Raw genomic sequence first — 16995 nt, 5'->3', positions numbered from 1 at the left:
TGATTGCCAGAAAAGTGAAACTAGTTAATAGTTAGCTAGGTGAAATACTTTTTTTTTTGATAAGTAATAAGAGAATATTATTGATCAAAGAAAAGCAAGAAAAATACAAGGAGTTCACGGTAGTGAATGAAGGAAACAAAAGAAACAGAAGGACAAAAGCAGCCTCTAATCTATTCTAATAGACGAAAGAAAATCCGTAAGGGAAGAACAAACCGAGAAACCCCAACAACGAGACCAATCAAAGAGAGTCCGATGGCAAAGCTCTAATAACTGAACCACAATTTTCCCCTCATCCTCAAAAGACTGCCAATTCTGTTCGGTTCAAATGGTCCATAATAAACAGCCTGGAACCAAATTCCAAATATCAGAGCTATGCTTCCCAAGTCAATTATACCAACAAAATAATAAGTTCGCCACTGAACCTGGCATGACCCAATCGATCTCAAACAGCTAAAGCATATACATCCACAAAGAATGAGCTATCGAACAAAAAAGTAACAGGTGATTCACAGATTCCGCATTATAGCAGCACATACAACAACGATTCGCCAAAGGGTGACCGCGAAGCATAAGGTTATCCAAGGTAAGAATTTAACCATGAGCTATTGTCCACGTGAAAAAAGCCACCCTTTTAGGAACCTTAGCTTTCCAAATGCCCTTCCAAGGGAAAGTGGAAGAAGCTGCATTTCGAATCTTATGATAAAAAGACCGAATATCAAACTCCCACTTCCATTAAGATTCCAACAAAGCCTGTCACACCCTCCACCCCTAGGGATACGAGTTTGGATGAAATGAAGAAGGGAGTAGGAAGCCGCTAACTCCCAATCATTGAATTTCCTATAAAATCTTAAACTCCACACTTCTGTCAGTATCACCCACTGGAGGACTCAACACTTCAGAAATACAAGCCTCCTTATTGGCTGAGCACAAGTACAAATGAGGATAAAGAATTTTAAGAGGAACATCCCCAGTCCACTTATCATGCCAAAAAAGAATACGAGAACCATCCCCTACTACAAAAGAGAAATGCTTAGCGAAAGTATCTCACCCTTCACTAATACTCCGCCATAATCCACAACCATGAGCCCTTCTACTAGCTCTAGTACACCAAACCCCTTTTCCCTCCCCATATTTCATGGCTATGACCCTTCGCCACAGATTGGTGGTTTCGTGACCAAACCTCCAGAGCCATTTTCCAAGTAGGGCCTGGTTAAAAGATGCCAAAATCCGAATTCCCAGCCCACCCAACACACGCGGTAGGCAAACATTTTCCCAAGTCACCAAAGGATATTTGAAACACTCATCTGACGAACCCCATAAGAAGTTCCTCTGAATGCGTTCCAATCTAGTAGCCACAGCTTTAGGGATAGTAAAAAGGGAAAGGTAATAAATCGGAAGGCTTGAAAGGGTACTTTTCAGCAAAGTGAGTCTACCACCCTTAGACAAATAAAGCTGCTTTTAGCTAGAAAGCTTCTTTTCCATCCTCTCAAGGATCGGATTCCAAATAGAGAAAGTTTAATAATGCTTTCCCCCCTTGTTCTGCTCCATTAATGCCTAGAATAAAATAAAAATTAATAATGAGTTGGACAGGTGATCCCAATTGAAATTGTTTCATAAGTTTGGGACTTTAATTGACAAAATTAAAAACCTGGGATCTAATTGAATAGGGTTTAAACTGTGGACCATTTAATGTAATTTCCCCTTTTTATTTATTTATTTTTTCTTTGATGTGTTATTGTGCTTATGGTTTTATTTACTGAATATGTCAAGATTAGTATTGAATAGTCAATTTTTTTTTCTTTTATTTCCTTATGTTTTTCTATTTTGAATATATCAAATTGTTTATAAGTATCAGTTTACTTCTTTGCTATCTTTTTTTAAATTTATTTTTAAGCAACGTAAATTTTATTCAGATCATAAAAAGGAGTCAACCATGTATACAGAAATATACAACTGGGGACCAAAACAATCAAAAACACAAATTACAAGCATCCATCAGATCATAAACCGAAGAAATAGAAGGACTTCCTATCAATTATTGTTTTAAAATTAATTTAGTTATGTTTACTTATCAAAAAAATTAATTTAGTTATGTTTGTAAACTTGTCGATGGCTATTACTTAATTTTAAAATCTAAGATAATTACATAAAATATGCCTAAAAATATTTATATTAATAAATTAATTTTCATGTCCTTGATGTGTCGTGACCTAGATTTTCAAGAATTGATATTTCACCGTGTTTCATGTAGTGTCGAACTGTGTCCATGTCTGTGCTTCTTAGGCTGGGACTTAATGAAAAGAATTGCAAGATCTAGGAAATTTTGGGGCCTTAATGTGCTTGAGCAAAAAACGGAGGGCTGATAGATTATGGATATATTGTGCTTGAACAAAAAACAGAGGGCTGATAGATTATGGATATATACTGTTTCATCAGAAGCTTTGAAAGTTCCTCGGCCTATTTTGTTTATATGACCAAATTTAGGTACTAGCATGTAATTCTTATTTTTCAGTCAGCACTTAACCTGTAAACATTTCTTATGAAGCATGGTTTTGAGGTATTTAAAAATAAAATGTGCTGATGAATTGTTTGTACTTTTTACCTGTATCTTATCAAAAGAAAAAACCTTTGTCTTATCCTATTGTGGTATGAGCTACATCTGCTTTCTATCTATTCTAATTGACAACTCTTAGTTGGCTTATTTTTCTTATATGCCATTGTCACTCCATTCCAGATCTGCAGGCAGGGCAAATGTCAGTGTCACATTCTCATGTGATTTTATAACTCCTGGTTCTAACTCAGGGTCAAGGTTTTACAGTGCATCGGTATCATTATTGGTGGTGGCAGATCTCCCTCTTGCTCTTGGAGTTCCCATAACCTGGGTTCTTCCTCCCCATTATACTACAACAAGTCTATTGCCTTCGTCTTCAGAATCGTATGGCCAGTGGGATGGTCAAAGTCGGAAGGGAACTATTGTATATTCATTATTAAGATGTTGTGGTGAGAAGAATGAAGCTGTGCAGAAAGATTCTATTTCCATTCACAGGGATAGGATAAAGACAACAGACAGCAACAATCTTGCATGCATTCAGGCAAAAGATCGTACAACAGGAAGAATTGAGATTGCCTCTTGTGTCCGGGTCGCTGAGGTATGGATATTTGATCTTATGTAGGGCTAATAATTGGTGTAGATGTAGGGAAGCTTTATTATTTCTATTTTAGTTCTTTAAATATATTGTTGATGCCTTGCAGAGTGATGTAGGTAAGCTTTATTAGAGCATTCACGTCAACTTACGCAAAAATTACTATCTATTTCAGAATAAGAACCTACTTTTTCTATTTTAACTAACCATTCTTCAAAACATGCACATCTGTTTATCTATTTTATAATTTTTTTCTTTAAAATAACAAACTTTCTTGATTTTTTTAAACGTTTTTCTCTCTTCACATGCAACAATCACCATCCACTCTCTTCCTTCACCCTCTGGAAATGCAAAGAAAAAATAAAAAAATGTTTTGCATAAGCTTCAGTAACTTTTATATTTGCCCAAGCTCTGTAGCAAAATCCCATTTTGCATAACCTGTTCATAATCTGATGTTGGTGATTTTTGGGCTTTATGCTATTTTACATAAGCTGTTGTGAATGCTCTTATTTCTAATATGGTTCTCCAGATATATTGTTGTCTTTTGGGTGCCCTCGCCCTGCAAAAAAGGGAAAAATAAAAGGTTCTGTAATTCTATGAGTGTGGGTTGCATGTTCATATCTTAGCATTAGATTTGTCTAACCTCATGAGAACGAGACATTGTTAGCGTCTCAAATTCCTCGATAGTTTGGTGCAAATTGAAATGTGTATAATTCAATATGTCAAAGATGGGAATTCCAATTAATTTTCACACAAGCAGATGCCCCTTGCCCAGTTTCATACATTTGCATTAATAAATCACTTCTTTTTCTTATGACTTAATAAGAAAAGCAATTGATATGAGTTAGCAAATTTTAATGGGTTACATGCAGGTATAGTTCATAATGTTTGTCAAAATGTAGTTACTGCATAGCATTTGGAAAATATGTACAATGTCTTGGGTTCCTTCTTGTGCCTTTGCCTCATCTTAGTCTATTGAAATTTGAGTCTACATTCTTTAACACTTTGTGTACAAGTTTTAGAATTCACTATGCTGATGTCTGTGCATTTTGACCAGGTGGCTCAAATAAGGATAACAAATAAGGAGTTCCCTTTTCATGTAATCAATCTTGCTGTTGGTGCTGATCTTAAACTGCCAATAAGCTATTCTGATACTCTAGGTAGTAAAGTTCAGCGTTTTTTAATGTTTATGGGGAATCATAGCTTCTGGATTTAAGTCCTCATCAGTCTACCTGTTATTTTGCTATTGACCAGGAAATCCTTTTTATGAAGCACACAATGCAGTTCTCTTCCATGCTGAAACTAACTATCCTGATATTGTCCTCATAAACAACACACATGATGACGATGGAAATATTCATCTCAAGGTTTGTTGTTTACATAAACTTTTGAGTTTCAATTGTCCCAGCTTCAAAGAGCAAACTACTGGAGAGGAATCACGACTTGGCCCTTTTTCCATTTGTTCTGCTTTACATTGCATTTGATCATGCATTTTATCTCATCTGTATAAAAAAATGGAGAACACTTATTTCAGTATTCATTCTATTTATTCCTGGCCATATCATCTAACTGTAACTCATGAACTTGCTAATTTTTGTTGAAGGCATTAAGACATGGAAGAGCTCTTGTACGAGTATCAATGAGTAGTTCACCATTGAAGTCAGACTATATTCTGGTACAAACTAATCCCTTTTTTCACAACCCTTAAGAATGCTTGAAAGCACGGTAAAGAAGTGATGCTATCTTCCAGCCATAAATTATGCATTTCTTCTCTTGCACATAGCTTGAAAGCTAAGTTCCATAGAAATGCTGCAGAAAGGCTCTGATTTTGTCATGCCAATACACTCAAGGCATGCTTTCCTTTATTATTCTAATTCATTTTACATCTTAAACGGAAATAACTGATTCTACAGTTTCAAAATTTCTCTTGCTACTTATTTGTGCCATTTTTACCATAAACCTCATTTTATTTATTTATTCATTGCTGGATGTATGAACCCATGTATAGTGATTTGAGACTACCAGTAGATGGGCCACACCTAGGGTGGTAAATGAACTCAGTTGTTCATGTACTGCTAGGACTTGGCTTGTTTTCACAAACCCATGTACGGTGGTTTTGATGTGTGCTTGTTAAAGAACTGGAGCCTAAGGGCTCTGTGTACTTCAGCTCAGCTTAATTGGCTCAAATATGCTGGATCTAGGAAATTCAATGTAATTCCAACTTACATGCTATTGGTTTATGTTTTTATTCATAATCCTCTACGTCTATACTTGACCTGTATAAGCTCGGTCTTGAGAAAACCTAAAAATCATATTTTTGGTCCTTGCCCTCCACTCAATCATATATCTAATTTAATACTGTTAAATGAACCAAGCATAACTTGAGCTGGAATCGGGCATTACTTGATATTGTTGAGCTCATTTATCAAAAGACGGAGCAGAGCCAAACCTGTGCTTGGCCTATCACTCATGAGTATTGAAATGAGCTCAAGTTGAGTTTTTGTGGAAGCTTGAAAACTATTTTTATACTTTTATTGATAGGTTATACACATACCCAGCAGGTCTTGAACTTAAGAGCTCAGCTTTAACCCTATTCTTAAAGGGGAGAAGTGTCACTTGAGTTAAAGCTCAATGAATAGCATGGGGCTGGATTGTTTGCAGCCCTAGCCACACAGCCCACACCTGATGCATTGTTTTGTTCAGTCGTTGTAAGATATGTCATGGAAATTTCCTAATTAGCCCCATAGGAGACTTCCTGAGACTTATGTTTGAAATAAGCCTTATTAGGCTCCCTAGCTTTTAGGATGAGAGGCCCGGCTACCTCAAATTAGTCAGAAATTCTTTTTTCCGGTTCTTTGTTTTATTTCTGTTTTGGTTCGATATGGGTGGATCTCGCAGCTTTTTTATTGAATCGAAGTTGTTTCAATTGGTGGTTGAGGAAGGGGGGAACTTTTTCTCCCTTAAGATTTTTGAACGAGGGAAGTATTTTATGCACTCAGTGTTTATGGGTAGGAATGCAGCAAGCTGGTTAATGCAGAGTTTGGAACAAATGGTGATTGGGGTCAACCCCAAACATTTTCTCACGCTCAGGGATGGAGACTCTGCCTACACAGTGCAACGGGGTTCTAACCCGTTTGGGCTCTTTATCTTAGTAACTGAGTTAAAAGTTGGTGGGATGAGAAGATCGATCATTATTCCGGCGGGCAAGGCACAACAAGGGTGGAGGGTTTTTGGAATTGAATTGCGGAGAATGTTGGAACCTTCTCATTATGCGTTGGGTTCAAAAGCCATATCGTATAAGGCTAAGTTGGATTCAGTGATTCATCCTCCCCGGTCCTTTGCTGAAACGGTAAAAGCACCTGTGCAAGTAAGGAAGCCTTTGTACCAGCCTTTCATTAGAGAGGCAGAGAAGTGTCAAGTTGTGGAGAACACAACGCAGCCTCCGAGAGACGAAGTGGGGATTCAGGTGGTGGCTCTTGAAGCTCCGGCTGATAATGCTTTACCGATTGCCGTGGGTGGTGTGGAGGGGAGCCATCGTAGTATTAATGGAGATGCTAGGCTTAAGGAGAAAATCCCGGAACAAAATAAATTCAGATTCACTAATTTGAATTTGAAAGCTGTTGATTCTGGCAGGGAGCATCAATTTAGGAGGTCTGGCTGGTTAAGGAAAGGTTTGACTGTGGAAGTAAATGAATTTGGTAAGAGGCGGGTGTCTTGGCAACGTTATAGGTGAGATAAGAAAGGCAAGTGGGTGGCACGTGAGGAAATTTCTGCCTGTGGTGTGAGTAAGGGGAATGGACAATGGGCCTTTGGAAGCCTGTGCGGTTAAGTGTTGCCTGTGCCCACCGTTGACTAGCCGCCGTTGTTTTTGAGGCGGGCTTGCTCCGGACGCCGAAATTATACCAAGCCCAGAGTCTTACGGGCCCATTTGCCGAGGAGTTAGAGTTAAGCATTTCGGGCACGTTGTGTACCGACCGTCTCGCAGAGCTCGGTGCTTGGTTCTCTACCACCAAGGAGGACGACGAAGGTTCCGATGGCCACCATTGGCTCGACTTCTCCCATTTCGGCCGGGAAGTAGGCGCGGGAGTGGGTCTTGTGTTCCGTGAGCTCGAGCGCATACCCAGCCTCTCCCACAAGTGCCGATATTGACGTCGGAAGTCGTGCAGGATGTTTGCGAGGTGGGTTCGTCAACAGTAGCTCCGATATGTACTTCGGTTGAGCCGGCAGTGAGGAAGGGGATGTCTTCAGGGGACTTGATTGATCAGTTGGTGGAGATGTCGTCATCTCCGACGAAGATGAAGGAGGAGGATGATGAGTTGGTGGGTCCGGAGGTAAGGGCGACGGAGCAAGAGGCCTCTGATGGTAAGATGGCTTCTAATCATCTTCCCACTATTAGGGAATTGGTCAGTGACTTGGATAAATCATGGGGTAATTCCAAAGAATGGATGTTACAATTGCGAGATGGTCGACAAGTAGTGATTCCATTAGCTCTTTATCGATCTCCAGAAAGTGTGTCGGATTGCTCAGTCAATGATGTTGAGACTGTAACAGGTAATGACACTGTTATCATTGACGGTCAGATAATTAGTTGGGCAGAGGACCGTGGTGGGTTAGTTGAGTCTTGGTCTACTGTTAAGGAGGCAGAGGAGGTGATGGGGGATTTTGATGAGAGTTTGATGTCTTGGGAGGGTAGTGGCAAGCCGTTAGAGGTGGTACCGTTGGCCACAGAAGTTCCTTTGGAGTTGGAGTGTAGTTCTGAGCGGGGGGTTGGGTGTATGGAGTTGGGTGATAGTAATACTTTATCAATATGGGTAACAAATCGGATTAAGGCTTTTAGAAAATCAGTGGGCACCTCTTTGGAAGGTTTCTGAGGAGCAGACATTGGGGTTGCCGCCGGCTATAGAGGCCAAGAAAAAGGATAAAAAGCTTAAGGCAAGTGGATGATCACATGAAGCACGGTAAGTCGGCGAAAGGTCAACGGGAGGTGCACAAGTTATTGTCATCTCTGAATGGCGAGGTTGGTTCAACGAAACCGAGGAATATAAGTAAGGAGAGGGCCGTGGTGGTTCATCAATGAATTTGAAGATCATTTCTTGGAATGTTAGAGGGCCGAATGATAGGGATAAAAGGCTTCGGGTTCGTAATTTGGTAAGGAGATGGAAGCTCGATGTTATTTGTCTTCAAGAAACTAAAATGGAGTTGATAACTAGAAATGTGATTCACGGTTGTGGAGGGGCCAACATGTCGATTGGTCTTATCTAGGCTCTTGCGGAGCTTTCGGGAGGGTGTTACCGATGTGGGCTACACGGGTTGTGAAGAACGAGGAGGCAGCTGTGGGGCGATTTTCAGTTTCTTGTAGATTTACTAGTGTGTCAGATCAGTTTGTTTGGGCGTTTACTGGTGTCTATGGTCCTAATTTCCGTGAGAGATAGAAGGTTCTTATGGGAAGAATTATTTGGTTTGAATAGTTGGTGGAATGTTCCATGGTGTGTGGGTGGTGATTTTAACGTGGTTAGGTTTCTTCCGAGCGTTCGGTTCATCCTCTTTTACTAATGCCATGCGGGAGTTCTCCAATTTTATTTCCGAGCAAGGTCTCATTGATATTCCGCTTCAAGGGGGATCTTTCACTTGGTCTAATACTCGTGAAGTTGCTTCGAAGGCTAGGCTGGACAGGTTTTTGTTTTCTGCAGATTGGGATGATATGTTTCCGTCTGTTTCTCAGCAACGCTTGCCTAGGCCGTTATCCGATCACTTCCCGATTGTTCTCGAGGGGTGGTTCCTTTCGAGCGGTAGGAGGCCATTTAGATTTGAGAATATGTGGCTGAAAGATGAGGGTTTCGTGGAGAGGGTGCGATCCTGGTGGGCATCTTATAATGTCCGAGGAACTCCGAGTTTTGTGTTGGCCTATAAATTGAAGCTTTTGAAAAATGATTTGAAGAAATGGAATGTGGAGGTTTTTGGAAATGTTGAAGATCGGGTGAGAAAATTGTGGCAAGAGCTTCGTGATTTAGAGATGATTGAGGAGAGTCGAACTTTAGTTGTGGAGGAAAGGCTGGAGTTGGAGAGAATTCGAGGTGAATTAGAAAAAGTTACTTTGATGGAGGAAATCTGTTGGAGGCAGAAGTCTAGAGTCCTTTGTATTAGGGAAGGAGACAGGAATACCAAATTCTTTCATCGTATAGCTAACTCTCACAGAAGAGTTAATTCCATTGATAGGCTTATGGTAGATGGTGAATTGTCTTCAGATTCGGAGGCTATAGCTGGTTGTATCTCTCATTTTTATAGGCAGCTATATACTGAAACTGTGGCTCATAGACCTTTACTAGATGATGTGGAGTTCTCTTGTATCTCAGAGGATGATGCATTGTGGTTAGATAGACCTTTTGATGAGGAAGAGGTGTTTGGGGTGATTAGTGATTTTAAGGGTGATAAGGCTCCTGGTCCGGATGGCTTTTCTATGGCGTTCTTTCAGTCTTGCTGGTGTTTGTTGAAGGCTGAAATTATGGCAGTGTTCCACAATTTTCATTCTCAGGCTGTGTTTGAGAAGAGCCTTAATGCTTCTTTCCTTGCTCTTATTCTCAAAAAGGTGGATGCTGTGGAGATCAGGGATTTTCGGCCTATTAGTTTAGTTGGTGGGATTTATAAGATCATTTCTAAAGTGTTGGCTAATCGTCTCAGAAGGGTGGCACATGGGCTTATTTCGACTTCTCAGAATGCATTTGTGAAAGGTAGACAGATATTGGACTCTTTTTTGATTGCTTCAGAATGTATTGATAGTAGATTGAAGTCAGGTGTTCCGGGAGTTTTGTGTAAGTTGGATGTGGAGAAGGCTTATGACCATGTGAGCTGGGGTTTTTTAATGTATATGCTTCAGCGTTGTGGATTTTCAGAGAAATGGAGAAAGTGGATATTGTGTTGCATATCTACTGTTAAATTCTCCATTCTGATCAATGGTAGTCCTTCTGATTTTTTTGGTAGCTCTAGGGGGATTCGGCAAGGGGACCCCTTGTCTCCGTTGCTATTTGACATTGTTATGGAGGGGTTGAGTCGTTTGTTGGATGTGGCCTCGTTTCTTCCGGTCCGCTCTCGTGCTTCTCTGTAGGTAATGCAGCTGGCAACTCGGTGATGGTGTCTCATCTTTTGTTTGCTGATGACACTCTTATTTTTTGTGATGCTGATCCTTCGCATATAGCTTGTTTGAGAGCGATCTTAGCTAGATTTGAGGAGGTTTCAGGTTTAAGGATTAATTTGGGGAAATCTGAGTTGGTTCCTATAGGGGAGGTCTACAATATGGATGTGTTGGTGGGGATGCTGGGTTGTAGGCTATCCTCTCTTCCTTTGAGATATTTGGGGCTACCATTAGGAGCTAAATTTAAAGAGTTGGCAATTTGGAATCCTATTTTGGAGAAGATGGAAAGGAGATTAGCAGGGTGGAAGAGGTTGTATCTATCTAAGGGGGGTAAGGTAACTCTTATTAAAAGTACTCTTTCCTCCTTACCTACTTACTTCCTTTCCCTTTTGCCTCTTCCTGGGAAGGTGGCGAATCGTATGGAGAAGTTACAGCGAGATTTTTTGTGGGGTGGTCTTCATGGTGACTCTAAATTACACTTGGTCAATTGGGCTCAGGTTTGTAAGCCGTTGCAGGTTGGAGGGTTAGGTATTAGACGTTTGAGGAGTTTTAATGCTGCCTTGTTAGGAAAATGGTTATGGAGGTATGGTATGGAGAACGATGCTCTATGGAGGAGGGTTATTGCAATGAAATATGGGAATGATTGGGGTGGTTGGTGCACGAAAAAGGTGACCAGTGCTTATGGTGTTAGTTTGTGGAGACATATTAGGAGTGGTTGGACACGTTTTTCTAAACTTCTTATGTATGATGTGGGTGATGGTACTCGAGTGAAGTTTTGGAAGCATGTATGGTGTGGTGATCGTACTTTCCAAGAGGCTTTTCCGGAGCTCTATTGTATTAGTAGAACAAAGGATTCTTCAGTAGCGGAGGTTATGTGTTGGTCTGGTGGGAGGATTCATTGGGATGCTAAATTTCGTCGTCCTCCACAGGATTGGGAGCAAGAATCCTTTGATCGGTTTATGGATATGGTCTACTCTTCGACGGTACGGGGTTTGGGTCCGGATCGGTTGTGTTGGAAGCCAGCAAGGAGTAGAGGTTTTGAGGTTAGAGGTTTCTATCTTTCTTTCTACCCTCCTACCACCTTACCCTTCCCTTGGAAGTTGGTTTGGAAATCGAAGGTTCCTCCAAGGGTAGCTTTCTTTTCATGGGCTGCTTCTTTAGGTAAGATCTTAACAAATGTATAATCTTCGCAAACGACGTGTGTTAGTTCTGGATTGGTGCTATATGTGTAAGAATTGTGGGGAGTCGGTGGATCATCTTCTTCTTCATTGCCCCATTGCTTGTGAGTTGTGGTCGTTGGTGTTTTGCCTATTTGGAGTTCATTGGGTTATGCCTCAGAAGGTTATTGAGTTGTTTGAGTCTTGGCAGGGTAAGTTTGGAAGACATAGAAATATTGAGTTGTGGAGAATTGTGCCTCATTGCTTGTTATGGTGTATTTGGCGCGAAAGGAATGAGAGATGCTTCGAGGGCTGTGAACGCTCTTTACTAGAGATTAAGTCTTTTTTCCTACACACTCTCCTCGATTGGAGTGTGGTTTTTTGTCATTTTTCTTATTCTTCCCTTCCCGTTTTACTTGATCGTTGTAATCTTGGTTATTGATTTATGCCCCCATAGTACATTCCCAATGTACTCGGGTTGGCTATTCTTCATTTTTTAATAAAATTTTCGTTACTTATCAAAAAAAAGAAATAAGCCTTATTTGTTAACCAAATGCTATTGGTTCTGATCATAATATGAATAAGTAATCTCTATCTGCGTTTTACTTTCATATTTTCCTTCTGAGTTTCATGTTTATGTTTTTAATTAGTACTACAGTTTAAGACAAGTTAATTCCTTAATTTTCTTTAGATTTCAGTTGGTGCTCATGTACACCCTCAAAATCCAGTCTTACACAAAGGAAGTTATCTGAACTTCAGTATAGAAGGTGGGTCTACAGTGAACATATTACCAATACATTTTCTTTACAGTTATTTATAGTTATGTGTTTTCTTTCAAATCTGTCTCAAATTACTAATTAAATGCAATTTCAGTTTGTGCAGTACTGTCTCCATCTTGTTGCTATTTATAACTATTTGCTCCATGTTATAACGTGAAATTTGTCATAGCATTCGTCTTCTAGCACTTCATAATTGTATCTGATAATATTTGAACTACTCTAAGCTTCATTTGTTAATAGTCAAGTTTATTTGAAAGTGTTGAAGAAGTCTAATTCCTATATAGAATGTTGGACTTGATATGATTCATTTTAACACTGTTCAGTCTACTTGGAAGATGAGAGTTTCAGGCCCATGGCCTATGGAAACTTTCATAAACCTTGGGTATGATTCTCATTTTAACACTGTTCAGTCTACTTGGAAGATGAGAGTTTCAGGCCCATGGCCTATGGAAACTTTCATGCACACACAGGAAATTCTTTCATTTCCCATAAAGAAATTCATAAAATAAATAGTTCTCAACTGTGAAAATTCCTTTGACTTCTCCCTTTTCTCTACTTCCTTTCTTCACCTATTGTTATCTGAAGCAGATGTATCTCCCAATTTCTTTGATGGATGTATTTTGCTTATATAGAAATAGGTTCCCTGCATAAAAATATTTATCTGCCAAATGCATTTGCATCACAACATGTGGACTGCTTACTTGTGTCCTAGGGTGGCAGATAATGGATGTTCTAATGTCTTCTTGTACCATCCTGTTTCTCATATATTAATCATAGTATTCTTTTCTTTTCTACCAATGAGCTCTAGCTCAATTGGCACCTCCTCCCCTCAAAAGTTCTAGGTAGAGTGTGAGGTCATTGCTTCAAGACCCATTGGTTGTGTACCTGACCGCTAAAAAAATATTCTTCTCTTCCAGAATCAATATTCAAACATCCATGGATTTATCATTCCTTTCATACTTTTTTTTTGGGATGTTACATTGTTCAATTTATTATGGTAGGTTTAAATGATCAAGTTTCTGGCAAGTGGTTTACTGCCAACGAAAGTGTTGTATCTGTGGACATGCCATCTGGAATAGCTGAAGCAGTTGGGGAAGGTTCAACCCAAGGTATTGGAATAAAACCTTTCACTTTGTTGAAGCCGCTGGCACAAATTTAATGTTAGATATCTTCCCTATGTGCTTCTATGATTTCCTCTGAATATGATGGTAGCCCTTTTCAATGTGGAACTTGTTACCTGTGAACAGTTATTTTTGAGGGTTCTGGTCTGAAACTGCAAACACTGGTTACGGTACTCACGGGGGATATTGTTTCTGTGGATGCTCCAAAAGAGACGCTGACAAATGTTCCTTTTCCCACAAAAGGATATAACTTCTTGGTGAAGTTCAGGTTTGTAAACTATGAATTGCAGACAAAACCCATGTAATTTGTTGTGAATAGGTGTTGGACTTGGCAAGTCCAAAACTTGAGACACAGTCATGGCTATATGTGTGTTTAGTAAATTAACAATATTGAAACATATATTTTTGTGTATGCTGGCAGAAAAATTATATGTAATAAAAATCATCAGGATGATAAGAATTTCATAGGTTTTTAATGCTTGATAGTAACATTTTTAATAATTCTCCTCATTTTTTTATATTATTAAATGAAGGTTATTTTACAAATCTTAGAATATGCATTTGGGATAATGGTGTGCTCAATTGTCATGTCGACAAGTATCTGACATGCCAGAGAAAGTGTCACACAAGTCATGGCTGATAAATAAGCCAGTCCTGTGCCAACAGAGACAGGATATAAGCACCCTTTAGTGACTTGTGAAGTTCTTGAAGACAGATAATTTAATTTATAGGTTTCAATCATGTGGAGAAAAATAATTCTTCCATTTATAAGAGTACAGCCACGCCATTAGAACACATTGCGAATGTTTTTCTCACCTCTATAAACCCTTTGTGACTTTTGAACATTTGCAAAGCAAGTTATGCTGCCTTGACAACTCATGCAAATAAGTTAAATAAAATTTAGAGTCTGAGTTTAATCTAACACGCACGCCAGTAATGGCTAGAATTACCCCCCCCCCCCCCCCCAAAAAAAAATCTGAAATTTATTCTGTACCTATTTAAATGAATTAATATATCATGCGATTAAAAACATGTGGATGGTCATCTTTTTGGAGAAGACACCTTTAAATTGGTTTGGATGAAAATTTTGTTCTATCTTGAAGGTTATGGCTCCATCACCCTTAATCTTTGTCGTCGATATGTTGTATACTTTATATATGTTGTGAAGATTTGGTATTCAGTTTACTAGCACACTTTTGTAGATAGATTCATGTAAGTGATGACATTCGGTTAATCCCTTTCTTTTTTCTCTTTATTATGAAAGTAATGCTTACGGCAACAACCTTGGACCTCTTGGAAACAGTGAGGAAGTCCCATATGACTGTATTGTGGACCCTCCTTTTGTTGGGTATGTTTCTTAAAATTTTGTATGTTTTGTATGCTAATTAACCAGAAAGTTTTCTCATCTGTTTATATTCTTTTCTGTCTGTGGGCTTGAAGGTATGCAAAGCCATGGGTGGATCTTAACACTGGCAGCTCATATTGCCTCTTTTTCCCTTACTCACCAGAGCACTTGGTACGCTCTATACCCAAGTCAAAGGACATGAAACCAGATATATCTGTTTCCATGAGTGCATCAATGAGAGGAGCTAAATATGCCTTGGGATCTGCATCTGGTCTTTTTATTGGAGGGTTTTCGGTATTAGAAATGGGCAAGGTAAACATTTATTCATACAGCTTGCCTTTCTTTTTGGTTGGGGCAGGAAGGGAAGAATAAAACTTGAGCAAGGCACCTTGATCACCACCCATCAGTTCAGATGACCATTGGTCCTGTCCTCAATAAGTTCATGAACATGTAACTTCAGTATAGGATTGGCTAGGAGGCTTAAGATTTATTCTGTAGGTAGTTCATTGAGTTGTTTTTGAATTAAATTTGGGGTGCTCTGTTTAATGCCTGTGATCCGATGAACTAATCTGATTATATGCTATTGCAAATAATTGGTTTCAATTTTAATATTAAACCAACTCAATTTTAGAAGTATATGATGATGCAAATTTTTTAATGTCTCAGAATTTAAAGCAGTTGAATCTGACACCAGGCTCTAACAAGACAATCATAACCATCTTGGGGAATACAGGTACAGTGCCAGACATTTTTCCGTGTGTGTGTGTGTGTGTGTGGGCATGAGCCTTTTCTCTACCCATAGCCCTATACACCCTGATGGAGGTGGGGGTTCTCTCTTTCTCTCTCCTTCAATGGTAAGATTTGAACCTTAAGACCTGCAACAGACTTTCACTACCTAAGCCAAGGCCTATGGGCCATGAAGGTGCGAGTTCACCCCATTTCTCTACCACTCCCCATGAAAATTTTACCACAAAGCTAGCTGGCTCCTTCATTATCATTGGAAGGGGATGCTTATTCTAGAAATACTACTGCATGAACCAGAATTTATGTTTATGATAAGTTTCCAGAAGAATCACGTGCTTGGTGATTTTTAAATTTACGACTTTCAGATTGTCAGAAGAACTTTCAACATTTAAACTCATCTCAAACTGATTAGCTGGGATTTTGAATATGCCCTTTTGTGCATCATCCATAATGTTTGTTCAAAAATATATGTACTTGTCTACTTAGTAAGGGGAGTTCCCTTGCTAGCCATCTTCAGTGGTTGGGACCTTTTCTTGTCATTATAAGTATCATGGATTCCTAATGGCATGTTTGGAGCATACATATCTACTTGCACCATTCATATTATTTGTTCAAGGAGCCTATAAATGGATGAAATAAGATGTCTATATTTTTCAGTGACCCCGTATACAGACATAATAAATTTATATCTACATTAATTTTGCTAAGCTTTGGTAGAGTATCAATGGGTTTGGGTTCTTGTAATATGATCCCCCAACACCCCCCTCCCCCCCCCCCCCCCAAAAAAAAAAAAAAAAAAACTCAGAAGTGAGAGAAAGGGAGAGAATCGGTAACTGGATATAAGTACTGCAATGACTTATTTGGTTGTCTCATTTTAGATGTCGAAATCCATTGGCACAATCAGGATCAGATCATGATCAGCCCCATCTATAGAGAAGAATCTGGAATTGGTGGCCGGGCACAGTATGAGGTGAGCATTATGCTTCATTTAATGCATTTGCTTATAATGCAAGTGTTGTTGATGAGTAATTATTACTAGTCAAGTTAAACTGTCAAACTTTACAGAAATTGTTTAAATGTCTTGTAGAAATAAAAAGGTTTCATGGCTTCTGTTATGAAGTTCTTTCAGAGAATGAAATTTAATTAGGAGAGTATAAAAAGGATGAAGTTAAATTTGAAATCAATGCAAATATTAGTAATCATCAATCTTAAAAGCTTGAATCTGTTAGGAAATAGGCCAACGTGTATATCAAGCTCAAGAACGCTTTAACTTTTAACTCTTTAGGCCCCCTTCACAGGCTGGCCTACCCAACAACATTGAACAAAAAAAAAAAAAATGCAGGCCTTGGACATTTAGAACCAAAGCAACAATGTAACTGAACTGAAATGGGGTTTAGTATCAAACACAAGATTCATGAATCATACCGGGGGTTTAGTATCGAACACAAGATTCATGAATCATACCGGGCTTTAATACAACGTTAGTTATCTCATCTCAAAAACTGAAGTTATTAGGAGATAGGCTAACAATGTTTACATCAACCTAACAACCACAAATTCTAATATTGGGAAGCACA

At 39.1% G+C, this 16995-nt stretch overlaps 1 protein-coding gene across 1 annotated transcript in view; it reads left to right on the top strand.

The window, feature by feature from the left end:
• The window catches only part of LOC142641702 (nuclear pore complex protein GP210), a 41135-nt gene that overhangs the window by 17506 nt on the left and 6634 nt on the right, over positions 1–16995 (top strand). Inside the window, exons 24-34 of the mRNA XM_075816183.1 lie at positions 2735–3149; positions 4201–4303; positions 4398–4510; positions 4747–4818; positions 12121–12196; positions 13210–13317; positions 13456–13597; positions 14594–14677; positions 14770–14986; positions 15341–15407; positions 16297–16388. Coding sequence (XP_075672298.1) covers positions 2735–3149; positions 4201–4303; positions 4398–4510; positions 4747–4818; positions 12121–12196; positions 13210–13317; positions 13456–13597; positions 14594–14677; positions 14770–14986; positions 15341–15407; positions 16297–16388 — 1489 coding nt within the window. The remainder of the gene's footprint in view (positions 1–2734; positions 3150–4200; positions 4304–4397; positions 4511–4746; positions 4819–12120; positions 12197–13209; positions 13318–13455; positions 13598–14593; positions 14678–14769; positions 14987–15340; positions 15408–16296; positions 16389–16995) is intronic.

The sequence above is a fragment of the Castanea sativa genome, chromosome 1 (assembly GCF_040712315.1).
Source record: "Castanea sativa cultivar Marrone di Chiusa Pesio chromosome 1, ASM4071231v1".
NCBI classification, from domain to species: domain Eukaryota; kingdom Viridiplantae; phylum Streptophyta; class Magnoliopsida; order Fagales; family Fagaceae; genus Castanea; species Castanea sativa.
This window is presented reverse-complemented; position numbering and strand designations above follow the sequence as displayed.